The 15,075-nt window shown below is 46.4% G+C and overlaps 1 protein-coding gene across 1 annotated transcript in view; it reads right to left on the reverse strand.

Annotated features, from left to right (window-relative positions):
- ADAMTS12 (ADAM metallopeptidase with thrombospondin type 1 motif 12) overlaps positions 1-15,075 on the reverse strand; it is a 290,804-nt gene that overhangs the window by 13,355 nt on the left and 262,374 nt on the right. Inside the window, exons 20-22 of the mRNA XM_032415429.1 lie at positions 10,731-10,883; positions 3,619-3,795; positions 473-616 (exon numbers count right to left, since the gene is read on the reverse strand). Of these exons, the coding sequence (XP_032271320.1) occupies positions 473-616; positions 3,619-3,795; positions 10,731-10,883 (474 nt within the window). The remainder of the gene's footprint in view (positions 1-472; positions 617-3,618; positions 3,796-10,730; positions 10,884-15,075) is intronic.

Here is a 15,075-nt window from a genome sequence, read left to right on the forward strand (position 1 = left end):
CTCTTCATCCAACAGGCTGGCCATCTGGCAAGCTGATCTGCGGGTTGACAAGATCTGAAACTCACAAAATCAGGCTAAGCCTCAAGCTTCAGGGCATATCCACTCCTGATTGATTCAGGAAAAGCCCCAGGATCCAAGGTATTGGGACCCAAAATTGCCTTTCCTTAGGTTTTGTGCCTCTGGGATAATATTGGTATTTGATCTGTTTTCTTTTGATAGTGTTTGAACTTTTCTCTTCTGAGCTCAAGACAGTAAACATTGAACCACATGTCAGCTAAGGATCAATTTTTAGCAGACTTAGAGGTATGGATGGCAGAAGAGTACCAGAACTAAAATATATAGAAACCCTCTGTAAATCAATGGAGACGCTGAACATTGACAATGAATATACCTTACCTTTGAAATCTAGAGGAAAAAAACGCTATTTTTTAAAAGACTAAAGTAAATGGAAGGGAATATAAGTGACTCTTACCAGGTCCCAGTCCCCAGTGGCCCAGTGACAACAGGGGTGGCTGTTGCAGGGCGCCGTGGGCGTGGGCCTTTCCGACCAGTCACAGAGGCCTCCCGGACAAGTCACGGCTCTCTCCTGAACTCCGCCTCCACAGGACCTGGAACACTGAGGTAGGACAGGGACACGTTTAGGTAAAAATCACCTGACGACATTTGCAGTGATCAGGGAAGACCTTCTTATTATCATTTTTGTTGTCTACAGAGCTATTAAGAATACCAGTGTCTCTACTGGAATCTGCACCAGGTTCCTCATGATGACCACATAACAGTGATGAAACAAAAATTAAAGAGAGAGAAGGAAATTAATAAAGGGCATTCTGAGGATATGAAGAGGAGAAAAAGAAAATCAGAAGATGCCACATAGTTCAATGTAAAACAGTATGTCACACAGAAGGAATTCTGGTTAAAAACCTAAATGAGTGGTCATTCCAGAATGGACGTCATGCTATTTGCATTCCGGCTTCTAGCACAAGTATCTAGAAACCAAAATGTAAAATGTAGGTGTTTTCATTATGATTAGCTCCAACAGTCCAAACAGGGAGCACACATTTGCAATAGAATTTTATTTCCTCTTAAAATGGGATTCAGTCTTCCTTTCCCACTACAAAATGCTTTAGAATTAAATTTGTCCATACTTGGAATAGGGGAATTGATGGGTTTGCCCCAGGGTCTGATCCACTGACTGTAATGCTTACAAAAATAAATTTGAGATGACAAGCTGGATTCCTAAAGGGATACAACTCTAAAACATGTCAGGTTTTTGCTCACTAATATAATTTTATAAGATCTATTGTCTCATTTCCCTAAGGTTTCTAGAAGGAAATTACATTATCCACTAGGAATCTTTGAAACATAACATAATAAAATTTAAAAAATTAAAAAAAAAAAAGAAAAGCACTTTGAAAAATCTTAATTATGGTATGGTAACAACAACAGCAACAACAAAATAATTATGGTTGGCAACATCTTGCCCATCACATCAGGCATGACACTGAGTGGTGGTGCCATAGAAAACAGGATAATTACATGCAATAAACGCTTTCTGCTCAATAAAAGAACTATTCTATTGCTTTCACGATATTCCAACTTTGAGAATCAACATGGATTTTTTTGCCTATTTGTTGTTTTTAACCCTATATGAGGAGAGAAGGAGAGGGATTCTCCCATTTGAGATCATCATACCTACATGTGTGCATATATTCAGGGCCACCTGGCCACATAATGTCCAGGAAAGAAGGTGAAGAAAGTACAAACCAGCGGTTCTCCAAGTGTGGTCTCTGGACCAGCGACTTTAGCATCTTCTGGGTACTTGTTAGAAATGCAAAATTCAGGCCCCACCCCAGACGTCCAAATTGGACACTCTGGGGGTGGGATCCAGCCATCTGTGTGTTGACAAACCCTCCAGGTGATTCTGAAGTGTGCTAAAATTTGAGAAGCTCTCCTGTAGAGACATCCCCGCAGCAGAAATGCTTCTTCCACGCTGGAAGGCTGGGCCGGCTGGCAAAGCAAAGGGGCCCACAATATTCTCATGGTGGTAGCCTCCTAGTATGTACAGACAAAGTAGCATCAGGAGCAGTCAGGGTAAAGCACCTAAGGGTTCCCAGACTCTCAAAAGCTCCAGAGAAATACTCAAAATGATTTTTGCATTTTCCATCTCCCTCAGAGGGTAGTCTTCCAACTGTGTGGTTTGCTCACACAGAGTAGACTTCAGAAAGGAGGGTGGTGGGAGCCCTTCAGGGAACAGCTCCTGGCTGGGGCTCCCAGAATACATCTTTTTCAGAGAGCAGATCTGATGGCTCATCTTTAAAAACCTGCAGTTGCATTTCTCTACAAGGCTCCTCTGCAGATTCCTGGATTCTGAAAGCTGTCACCAGGCTCATCATACATGGATGGCTTGGAGGCCTAGGTCCAGAGCGTGGGAGTAGCAGGCACTTTATGTGCCCTAGAGCTGAACAGGGAAGGAGGAGAAAGAAGGGACAGTGGTAGCTGCTGCCCCAGAAGCACCACGTACTGGCCCAGAGCCTCAGGAATCAGCACGGCTGCTTGACATGTAGACAGGAAGTGGCTTGGGGGGGGGGGGCAGTCTTCTGTAAGCTTTGACACTAACTCTGTGTCCTACACTTGTGGTTCACCACCTTCCTTTCCAGAGCAGGTGGAAGGTTTGGTCCCCCCACCCCAACCCCCACAAACAGTTACTGATTCACTCTTTCTCCTCAGTTCACTCTGTTCGATGCCTACTGGGCAAATTGCTATGGTAGAAAGAGCACAGGCACTGGAGGCTGCCTTGTGCTGAAACTAATGTTCCACCATTTATTTTCTAGTGGTGTGAATGCATGTAAATTTCTTAATCTCTGAGTCTCAATTTCTCCACCTATACAATGAAATTAATAAAGCCTACTATTCGGGTTGTTGTGAGAATTAAACCAAGTGTCATAGGCAAAATGCCTAGCCCCCACAGACACACTCAAAACATGCTGGGTTCCTTTTTTTCTCTTCTTTCTACCACACACGGATATGGTTGGGAGTAGTTTTTGGGAGCTGTTGACGTATTTGCCTATTGGCAAATGAGAAGAGCAGTCACTTTCCATTCATGTGCTGACATAGGGCAAAGATCTAGCAGAGCCTAGGCCCTCACAAAACAGAGGACAGACACACACAGGCACAAACACACTTCCTTGTATTTGTATAAACAATGATCTGGGCATTGAACTGAGAAGTGGAACTCTAAAATATACTGCGTGTGGAAAGGAGCTGGCCATGCCCCCCAGCTCAAGTGGGCAGAGGCCTAGCAGAGGGATGTGAGACTCCACCCTCAATGACTCTCCTCAGAGTGGCCTGCACGCATTTCCCCAACATGGACCCCATTTCTGCCCAGTATATCCAGAGGGAGACTGGGTTGTGCTAAAACACTGAATTGTCACAGCTGAAACCACACAACGTAGTCTTTAAGTTGACCTGTTTGGCCTCCTCCATAAAGTGCTGGGCCACTGAATGGAGGCCAGTCATTGTCACAATGCACGTGTGGTCTCCCCTGACTTCTAGACTCGCAAGGTAACACAGAGATTCGCATTTGCCTGGGTCTGTGGATGCTGTATCTGAAGCCCATACCTGACTCCAGGGCCCCACGTGCCACTCCTCACAGGGCTCCATGTTGCAGCTCATGCTCAGCGGGGGACGAATGCTGGCCAGGAACTGGCAGTGAAACGGCCTCAGGCTGCGTTGGTCCCGGCTGTCCACACACTGAATCTCCCGGATCTGGAAGCCCCCGCTGCAGTTTCTGGAACACTGCATGCAGAGGGACACAAGAGGGGATACCTGAGTCCCTGGCATCAGGCTTTCATTCCCCTGAATTCCAGGGGGGTTTGCAGAGAGAACCATGGAGTTCCAGGCTTCCAGGCACAAAGCAGGGTGAAGTCTAGCTCAAGTGACCTGTTTCCCTCACAGGCCCTGGAGAGGGAGTCACTCAAGCAGCATCCAAAGATGGGGCCGCCCATGTCAGAAAACACAGGTGGGGAAGTCTAAGAACTGGGTGGCAAGTCCCGTTCTGTCACTCACTTGTCATGAGCTCTTGGGCAAGTCACAGAAACATTCTGAGCCTCAGGTGTCATAATTGTAACCTGGGATAGAACTGCATCTCCCAGGGCTGTGGTGAAGATCGCGGACCCTGGGGTTGGGTGTCTGCAGGTGCAGGTCTGCCTCAGTGGGCAGCCAGTCCCTCTGGGGTGTAGTCATCCTGGGTGAACGAGGCTGCTCACAAGGGGACGTCTCTGCCAAGCCACACCCATCTCTCCCCCAGAATCCTGCTAAAAACCTGTTTGCTCCATGACTCTGAAGGCAGGATGGGTTGCCCTTTGTCAAGTGAAGGGCCTATATGAGGGAAATAATTGGAATAACTGCTCAGCAGTTTGACTCACGGGAGTGAGCTTGTCCCTACCACCATCCTTCCTCCCAGGGCCGACATCCCCTGCCTTCATCACTGAGAGTTTGCTCAGCACAGGCTCATGGAAAGCCATTACAAGGCCCTCCTCACTGCCCCCTCCCACACGCTGACAGCGTGCATAGCAGCCCCTGCATCCTGCTGGCCCATGTGACAAGGGACAGATTGATGCTCTAATGCTTCCAAAAATTGAATGTTTAGCTTCTTAGAAATAAATGACACTTGCCAAACGGCACCCCCCCCACACACACAAAACAAATAAAAAACCTCACTTTCCTGGGCACCTGGGTGGCTCAGTTGGTTAAGTGTCTGCCTTCGGCTCAGGTCATGATCCCGGAGTCCTGGGATCGAGCCCCGCATCGGGCTCCCTGCTCGGCGGGAAGCCTGCTTCTCCCTCTCCCTCTACCCCTCCCCGTCGCTCATGCTCTCTCTCTCTCAAATAAATAAATAAATAAATATTTTTAAAAAACCTCACTATTCCGGCCATGTAGTAAGTACACAAAGTAAAAAGTAACTGTCAGTTTGAAATTAGCCACAGAACAAATGAGGAAACATGCTAATAATTTCCACACAAAGCAGCCATTCGTTTGACAAAAGAGATTTCTGGGAAATAGCATGTGATAAAGCAACAGGGCTCTGTATTAGGACAAGGGAATTTTACAAGACGTAAGTATGAAATGAGATTTTATTTTCCTATTTTTCATTTGTTGCTGCAATCTGTTTCAAAATTTAATTTTCAAATTAGCATTCCCCTTTTGTTATTCACATTCAATGGGAAATGAACTTTATTAATATGCTGAAATAAATAATAAGGGAAGACACTCACTAAATCCATGACTTTTCCATTCCATTTTCAAAACGGGCTCTTGTTCAGTTAGCAAGAGAGAAGGGGCAGGATATTAAATCACTCCTAATGCTGTTCTGTTTGTATGCTGAATGCCAATTATTATATTCATTTTCTTACTGCCCTAGAGGACAGTCATTTGGATTCATGTTTTCCTAACCTGGAGCCTGTGGACCAGACTGAGGACAGAAGCCAGACTAGAACAAAAAGCCTGACCAATGCCCTACTGTGACCAAAAGTGCTCATTTCCCAGTTACCACCTCAGCTCTCGTCTGCAGACCAGATCAAGTTAGAATGAAAAATACCCTTAGCTTATAGGGGCCACTGGAAGAGAAAATGAAATCACAATTCTCCCTTGTGTTGTTTACAAAGTCATCCTGATACACGTTCCATGTTAGACTCACCAGGGTGTTCAGTCAAGAATAGTGAAATGCTCGAGCATAGCGTTGGGAGGTCGGTAGACTGCACTCAGGTGTGATCCTGACAGCAAGTGGTTACCTGACTGTGGGTTAACCACTGCTCGTCTCTCAGCCTCTGTTTCTCCATTGGTGTGGAAAGGTTAAACTAGATGATTAGACTATCCCAACATTCTGGAGTGGTATGAAGTATGGGATCGCTGCATTTGTATTCTGTTCTGATTTCAGAATACTTTTCTTGCTTTCCAAGTTGAACCAAATACTAAATTGGGATATAAAAAAATTCTTTTCTGTTCCTTTCCTTATGCTGAACAGTTTCATAAGACCCTTAAGATTAAATATTTCATTCCAAAAATTCTAAGCTGAACAGCACCAAAATTCATCCTTCCATCTCTTCCCCCATGCTACCCCCACTTCTCTTCCAGTTCTTGGGCATTTCTATGTTCCAGACTCTATATTCCAATGTAACAGGAGAGGAGAGTTACATAAATGAGTAGAAGGAATAAAGATTACATCATATGTTGTTCATGATCTAGTGAGGGCACAATGGAGGAGGTGGGCAATTTCACCTGAAGAGGTCAGGAAAGGTCTAAATGAAGGAGCCAAAGTTTGAGCTGAAGCATATAGGATAAGCAGATGCTCACTCAGCTGACAAACAGGGTGGGGGACATTCAAGATGGAGAGAAGGGCACATACAGAGGCACAGTGCTATGAAACAAGACTTGCTTGGGAACAGCAAGCAGATCAGACTGCTAGGGCAAGGAGTGGGGGTGGACAGAGAGATGCGCAGGGGCCATCATGGAGAGCCCCAGGGTCTGGACATCAGTCCTCACTGGAGTGGTCTTGGGTTCATGCTTCCTGTGGTCCTAAATGCTTCTAATTCATTGTCATTCCTCTATTTTTTAGGGATCCCTTAATCTAAAACCTTCGGGGGTGTTATAGGTCTGACGGTTCAGACTTACAACAAATTATACCAAGAATAAAATAAATGCTGTGATTTTTAGTCTATAATGACCTTCCTGCTACTCAGTGTTTGCTTTCTAGGGACAGAGGCTCCCTTATAACATGCAATTCTATGTTTTGACGTCTGCACATTGGACTTTAATATATGTTCCTGGGAACGTGTTATATATCAAAGTTGGGGATGGTCTGTATTTAGCAAGAAAGGGGCTCTTTCCCTATAAGTTCATTTCTAAAAATTCAGATCCGAAAAAATGTAGCAATGCCCCTGACCATCTATAAAATCTAATAAACACAAAGGCAAGAAGGAGAATAAGACAGAAAGACTAGCAATATATACAAATATATTAGCAAATATTTGAAACCCAAGACCATAAGGAAAGACTGCCACTTTCTCTCACTTTCCAGCAAAAGTCAATGACTGCTGAAATAAAGGTGCAACACGGCCTAGGAGGGAAGACAGAACATTCCAAGAAAAAAATGTAAAAATGTTTCTGATTCATTTCAGAAATAGTCAAGATCTGTTAAGACTTAACTATGAAAAGGGAAGTGCTCGTTCTCAGAAAGCAAATAAAGGGGCTATCAAATCACCAGTTGACAAAACTTCAGAAGGTGCAGGGATCAAGATGTTCCACCAGGTGGTGAGTGGAGCTGTGGGAGATGCATCGCTTTGGTGTCAAACCCAATGGAAGGCTTTTCAAACCCATTTTGTCACTTCCTGAATTTCCTGCATGACGACACTCCCTCTTTTTTCCTCATACAAATTTTAATGCTCTGAAATTGGCATGTGTCTTACAACTGATGTACATATTTATTGTATAATGTTCTCTTTCTTCCTGAAAAGCTGTCATTAAATGGATGACGTGTCCCCCTGTTGATGGTTTCTTAAAACCGGGAGCGTTTGGTAACAGCTGTGTGATCGAGCATTCGTGATTTAAACACCCCGAGCTTTCATTTCCTCAGTGGGAATTATAAAGAAGGTCCTAAGCTGGATGAAAACAGAACTGATGATCAAAGCTCTTGTGTAATGCTAGGCACGTGATAGTATCGGCGAGTGCCAGGGCCCAAGGTAGGTCAAGTCCTCCAAAGTTCCTGGACACTTTGAGCACCTTGTCTGCTTAATACTGGGGAGTAGACACCTGCTCCAGCCAGTCCTGTTGACAGAACTTTCTCCAAGTTCACCTGTCTACAGGCTTTCTGCCCTGAGTCCAGGAAGCCAGAGGTTAGTAAACACCCAAGAGCCAGTCCTGACTTTTATCTGGAGCTCAAAGTTTGCCCAGGATTTCTTCTGAACGGTCTTTTACCATTTACAAAGCTGTTTCACTAACATTCTCTTTTCTGATCCTTATAACAACTCTATGAGGTAATTGGAGGCAATATCATCCACTTTACTTCTCAGAGGTGAGAGAAACACAGTTTCTAAGATGAATGCACAGTGTCATATGCTGGTCATGACATAGCAGGGCTGCCAACCCACATGTGTCCCATCCACCGCCCAGCACCACTTTTAGGATTCAGTTCTGCAGAACCGTCTTCCCAAGCATGCCTCTGGGACAAACCCGAGGACTACAACCTTAATTTGCTTCAGACAGACTGATGCGTGAAGGGGAAGCAAGCCATCCTGAAAGACTGCTTCTAGACACGGTAAAGGCAGAGGGCTGAACGTAGAGTCCTATTCTACTCTCACACACAGGGGAACGTGTCCACAGCAGCTGTATCGGGCTTCATCAGGGAGCCCCACGGTGCTGGAGACAGAAGCCGGTAAAACAAGCACAACTCAGTCAGCCATCACAAAGCGAGAGGACTGCTGGCGAGTGACCCAGAGGCCTCAGGGCTACCTGTAGGCTTGGGGCCGGCTGAGGCAGACCCGCAGTCCTATGAAGATTAAGGTGTCTGTGGATGGGAGGCGGAGACTGGGGGGATAATGCAGAAGATTCAAGGTAAAATTAGAATTCTTCCCTCTGAGAAAGTATCTGTGAAAAGGCAAACCATCAACATGGCAGAATCTAAACCCTCTGAGCATTTAAAGACATTAAAAGGGCCTATGCTCCGACTCTAGGTTTTGCAAGTTTGCCTCTGAGCGTGTTTCGAAGTCCTAATAGAACAGTGAAACGAAGAAGGCCCTCAAATCTTTCCTGGTGCATGATTTGGACTTCAGACATCTGTATGAACTGGTTAATAATGCAGTAGTTAAAAAGGAATTACACTTACTTGTCAAAATTTAAGATAAAATCTAAATTAACATGCCTGGGAAAAATGGAAGTCAGGTGTGTAAGACCCATAATAATAGAAACACAGAAGTCAGGGCAATTGACGATCAGTGGTTAAGCCACATCTTTGACAAGGTTTATCTAGTATCCTGAGAGAAGAGACATTTTCTTGAGTGAGGGGAGTGGAGTAACTTGGGAGGATCCGATCCTGGATGTGGTGGTTATCTCATTCTGGTAGGCCTGGTGATATAGGAGAGCTCCCACGAAACCACCAGAACCAGACGCACTGCAGGGGGGCATACATAGCCCCGCAGCCCCCCTCTCCCCCCCCAGCCCCCCACCCCACCCCACCCCACCCCGCCATGAGAGAGGACACCCAGAGACAGACGGGCCGGCCGAGCAGGGCTTTCCTCAGGAGGTCTGACCCCAGAGAACTGCTTCTGGATCTCTCATGCAGGGTTTTTCACAGGCTAGAATTCCTGGTACTTTTCATGGGAGTGTCTTTTCAAAAGTGTGAATGATTTCGCACATCTGTCCTTTCTTCGAGCTAGACAATTTCCAAGGAAAGGACTATTCCCAATGATAACAAGGCGGGCCTTTAGGACTGCTCAACGTTTGGCCAGGTCAGGGATATAAAATGTCTCTTGAGATTTTTCTGGATATGGAAGAGAATTTGTAGCAAAGCATTTAGTCCTTGCTGGATCCTGAGTTTGTAAGTTGGAAGAAAAAGAAAGAACTAGCACTCATTCTTGGAAGAAAAATAGTATGAAAGCAGAAGAAAGGGAGGGTGGCAGGTATCAAAAGGATGTGTGGTAATCTTTCAGGGAGTAACCCTACTGTCCCTCTCTTCCCCAGAATCGGAGCCTTACTTTGGGAGAAGGGGCCTAACGCAGATAAATGATGTTGCACGCTCCAGTCTTCCAGATAAGTCTGCCAGAACCAGAGACGTCCAGTGAGACATCTGGTGGTCCTGCTTGTCCGGGAGCAGGAGCTCAATACTGGGTGATGGAGCTAACATCTACAAGGCTCACCGGCCTCTCCAAACTTCTGGGTAGCTCTTTCTTCTCCCTTCTGTGTCTCAGCTGTCAAGAGAAACTGGCAGACAGAAGGCGCCTGCGTTGCTCTCACCTGTGCACCTCCTCCTGCCGATCAGCTGTCAGCCCCACCACTGACGGGTGTCCTATCCCCCAGCGGCTGGCTCAGCCCCAGGCCAGCTTGGGCCTGGTTAGTGCCCCAAAGCACCGAGGCTAACTAATCCCGGAACCTGATACAATCTTTCACAAGGGACCCTACAGACAGCACTGCGAGATGAGTAACCACAGCCAGATGAGCAGAGAGAGTATAACCACACTTCAAAAAGATCAGTACGGGAAATACACGTTGAAAGACCAATTTTTTTTCTTTCTGTCTCCGCTTTCTTTTCATTTGGGGTCTGAGGATGAAAAAGTACGCTTCCTTCGTGAGCAGCTGCTGAGTCATGACTCAATGATACATGTGAGGATGTCTGGTTTAGAATTTAGAATTTAGAATGCGACATTTAAGTAATTTAGAAACAATGTGGCATGCTGGACCAGCAATCCGATACACGAATTTAACGTTTTGTTCCAGTTTATCTGGGAAGGGGAAAGGCCAGCAGGTAAAAACATGTGGGTTAGTAAGAGCCCTGTATGTGTTCTAAGGCTGCTGGGTAACTTCGAGCAGGCCTACGGTGATGCCCAGGACTGACTCCTCCAGGTGGTAGCAGAGGGAAGGGCAGGAGGGAGGCAGCAAGGGAGGAAGGGAGGAGACACGCCTCCTTCCACAAGCGCGTGGCGAGGCTGTCCCCCCAGAACCCGCGGAGCCCGGTCACTTACCTTGCTCCACACCCCCACTCTCCAGCTGGTACAAGGACGGAGGTGGCACCTCTTAGCGGGGTCGGGCTTCTGGACGGTGGCACAGTCAGAATCCGTCCCGGTGCTACAGTCCACGCTTCGCCAGTAGGCCCCCAGCCCACAGCTGGTGGAGCACTGTGGCGGGGAGGGGGACAGAGAGGACAGAGGCTGAGGGCCGCCTTCTCAGACATCCCCTGCCAGCCTGCAGTCAGGTGTTCTCACTCTTGGACGCTCACCTAATCGCCCGCAGAGCCTTTCACAGAAATACCAGCGCTGGGGTCCCGTCCCAGACAAATGAATCCCAATCTCCCTGGGTAGGGCCTGGGCATCAGTGTAAAAAGAAATGCCCTGGGGGGGTGGGGGTGCCTGGGTGGCTCAGTCGGTTAAGCGGCTGCCTTCGGCTCAGGTCATGATCCCAGGGTCCTGGGATCGAGCCCCGTGTCCCGCTCCCTGCTCGGCGGGGAGCCTGCTTCTCCCTCTGCCTCTGCTCCCCCTGCTTATGCTCTCTCTCTCTGTCAAATGAATAAATAAAATCTTAAAAAGAAAAAAAAAGAAATGCCCCAGGTGATTCTAATAAACAGCCTGCGATGAGAATCTCTGATCAGTGCGTGAGAAGAAAAGCAAGGGGAAATCTGCTTCTCTTTAAAAATCATCCTGGCCGGAATGTCTGGGGGCTGCAGGCCGAATGCCCGCTGCACTTCTTATCAGTGCTGTCAGTCAGTGCACGGGGGGTGTCAGATCCACGCATCTGCCTGTTAGAACACCGCAATGACCTTATGTCACTTCCTCCTCTCCACGACAAACCCGTGGGTAGACTGGGATTGTCACAGTGCAGAATAAACCCCACGAGGCTCGGAGAGCTGGCTTGACCAAGGAGTAAGCCCGGGGCTCTCCGCCTCCAAAACGCCATATGCTATCTGTTAGAGCAGTTCCTCTCGAACTTCAGCCTCCATAGGCGTCACCTGGGCACCTTGCTAAATGCAGGGGCTGAGTCAGCAGGTCTGGGGTGGAGCTGCAGATTCTGCATCTCTAACCAGCTCCCAGGTGTGGCCTAGAGCCGACCCTCCAACGGATGCATGGCAAGTGAAGCTGAGATCTGCTGAGCTCAGCCCCGCTCAGCAGAACCTCCCAGATGATCCATAGACTCATGAACAAAACTCTGAGGTTTTGTGGTGGTTTGTCATCTAGCATTATTGTAGCAATAGGCAACGGATACAACCACATAACAGGTACCTTTCCTACATTTTCTCTAGCCTCCTGAGACTTGGGGTACAATTAAAATTCTGCAGTTAGCTAATGGTGTGATCTTTCGCAGTTTCCTAACTCCCTAGCCTATAAAACTGGTGGTAACATTAGGACCACAGAGATTTATGCACATGGTCAGGACTCTACAAATGTTACCTATTAAACACATCACAGCTGCGAGGTCAACATTGTGAGTCCCACTTTCCGGGTATCTGGGGCCCAGAGATAGAAGCCACGTTCAAGGCCACATTGTGTCTGTTGTTAATTTCATATTATGACAGAGAGAAAAATATATTTGCCCAAACCCAGGAAAGGACCTAGTGAGATGGAATTCCCAGGCTAGTGATAACCTGGTAAATCTCAAGTGGTGTCTAGGACTCTTTGTACCATATTTGTGTAGCAAATAAATGTGTGTTGTCTCTGGGGCTCTGACTTTACTCCTGCCAGATTCAGATCCCGTGAGCAGACATTTAATTCCTTTTGACAGTTTTTACGGAGGCAGCCAACAACAGCGCAAAGGGAAAGCTGACAGAGGGAAAAGCATGGAACACAGTAAAAGTGAGATGGGGTTCCATCAACTGTCACTTGTATTAGTTTCAAACTGGGAGTGAGGGATGAGACAAGAAAGGGGGACCCTGAGGAGGCGAAGGACTTCACTTTTTCCTGGAAACCTTCATCCTTGTTAGGTTTGCTAGTAGCCCTGTGGCCACCGATGTACCAGGTCAAGGAGCAGGTTTCGGGATGTTCAGAACCGGAACTAACAAGGAGGGCTGCATCGGAATCACATGAGAACTGCCGCGAATGGCTCTGGAAAATCGTTCTGTCAGTTCACACAACTGCACAGGTGACATGTAACGACCGGCCCTGGGGATCTGACCGGATGACGGGGCAATTCAGTGAGACGTGATTTTCTGTGGTTCTGTAAGAACCACACCATGCACACTGCATAGCGCCTAGGTTTTCTGCTTGTAAACAGATACCAGAGCAAACACTTACTGGGTGCTTCCTATGTGCCCCATACTCTCCCGAGTACCTTACACACAGTTACTCCTTTTACCCCCTACCGATCTTTGAGTCGGGCATTGTCGCTGTCCTTGTTACACAGATGAGGAACCTGGGTATGTGAGGACACAGTGAGTGGCCGAGCAGGATTCCGGCCCAGAAAGTCTGGTTTCTTTATATCCATTCTTTAATTTTTGAAGTCACAATCTGAGGAACGTGTTGTGTACAACGGGGAGCCTGAGCAGCCCTTCCACACAGGACAGAAAGTGGGGGGACATGGTGAGAGCGATTTCGGATCAAATGATAAGGAGCTTTAGAAATGACTTCCAATCTTAGGGGTCAGGAGAGGCTTTCTGGAAGAAGCAGCTCAAAGTTTGGTCCTGAAGAACAGGGCAGGATTCACAAGGGCAGAGGAGGAGGGGAAGGCACTTCAAGGCAGAGGGAACAATGTAAACAGACTGAGCGGGGCAGGAGGCTTAGGGGAAACCGAGCAGTTTCGATCTGCTGAAGCTAAAGATGGTGAGGCAGAGGGGAGGCAAGTAAGGCTGTTAGACTGTCCGAGTCGGTTTATCTGAATAATGAAGAGACAGGAAAGATTTGTGAGCAGGAGTTTGGAATGATTAGCGAATTCCTTCCAAAGACTAACTTGGCAATCTTAGGTCTCTTGTGATGACGTGTGGAAAGCACTGCCGAGGGGAGAGGCTGGAGGTGCTCAGACCAGTGAAGAGCCGAGAGCAGTAACTGAGGCTCCTTTCTTGACTATTGGGACACTACTGGCATTGGACCGGACAATTCTTCCTTATAAGAGACCGCCCTGAATGTCGCAGGGTTTTATAATCTTCGGCTCTCAGATATTCAGTGTGGGTAGCGGCCCCCTCCCCCATCACTGGAACAAACAAAAGCATCCCACTCTTCTCCACGTGCCTCCCGCCATTAGACTGGAAACCACTGGCCCCAAACGAACAGGAAATAAAGAGGAGATGACAGAGATGATGAGGTGACACTGACTTGAAAACCTGTCTGGGTTTTTATAGGGGGCTTGGGGAAGACTGATATCAATGGGGTGACTGAGAGGCCATCCTAAAGAAACAGCTTCAGAAATGGACAGACTAAAAAAGTCACAGGACAGTGGGAAAACCAAAGTTTTCATTCTGAGTCCTGATCCTCTCTGACAATTCTGTGTATTAAAGATTTTGTCTCAAAAGATGTATAAAGGGGGCAGGCAACCAAACCCTATCACAAAGGGAATTTCTGCCAAATGTTGAACTCTGTTCTCATAATATCCTTCGCAGCTCTGAAAAACTGCAATGTGGACCAAGTCCCTTTTTCTAGTCAAACTACCTGGAATTAACAGCTCTCAGTGGCTTCACCATGGTTGTTAAATTTTTGGTGAGCTATGATGTATTCTGTAAGACAGTTTATTTCTGTCAAAGGCAAATGATGACATTTGCAATAAGTCAAGGGTAGCTTGATTTACTATAATCAAAATGTATCAATTGACTTCTGGCCTCTATGATCATCTGAGCAAATATATACTTTTATTTTGCTTTAATTTACAGGTACACCACACTTTACTCAGAGATAATGTATTTTTTACAAATGGAATAGAGTGGAGTTAGAAGGTTCATCATCCAACTGACAATTGTGTCTTTAGACAAGTCTAAAGTCTTTGACTGCCACAAATTTTATTTTCTCTATCTGCAAATTGGCATAAATGAGACCTTACCTGCTCCTCAGGATTGTCAAAAGGAGAAAACAAGAGCTAGATATGAAAGTGGTTTGGAAATTAACATGCTTTATAAATTAAATGTCCTGTAGTTATATTAGCTGCAAATACTTCATTTCTCTTTGGCCAGGGAGAGAAGTCATGTATCGTCACAAAAATGCTGACTAATTTGAACATGTGATTATTTTGCCACAAAGTCCTCTTTTGAGTTGTCAAATTATTTTAATAAGTTCATAGACCGTGCATTCAAAATTCAAATGGGTGAAAATGATTTTGATGCTTCAAAGGACATCAATTAGTTCTAGAAATGGAAAAACAAGTATTTAGCCAAATTTCTGAAGCTTGAAAACAGGG

This window comes from Phoca vitulina, unplaced genomic scaffold (genome assembly GCF_004348235.1).
Source record: "Phoca vitulina isolate PV1807 unplaced genomic scaffold, GSC_HSeal_1.0 scaffold17, whole genome shotgun sequence".
Classification (NCBI taxonomy): Eukaryota; Metazoa; Chordata; class Mammalia; order Carnivora; family Phocidae; genus Phoca; species Phoca vitulina.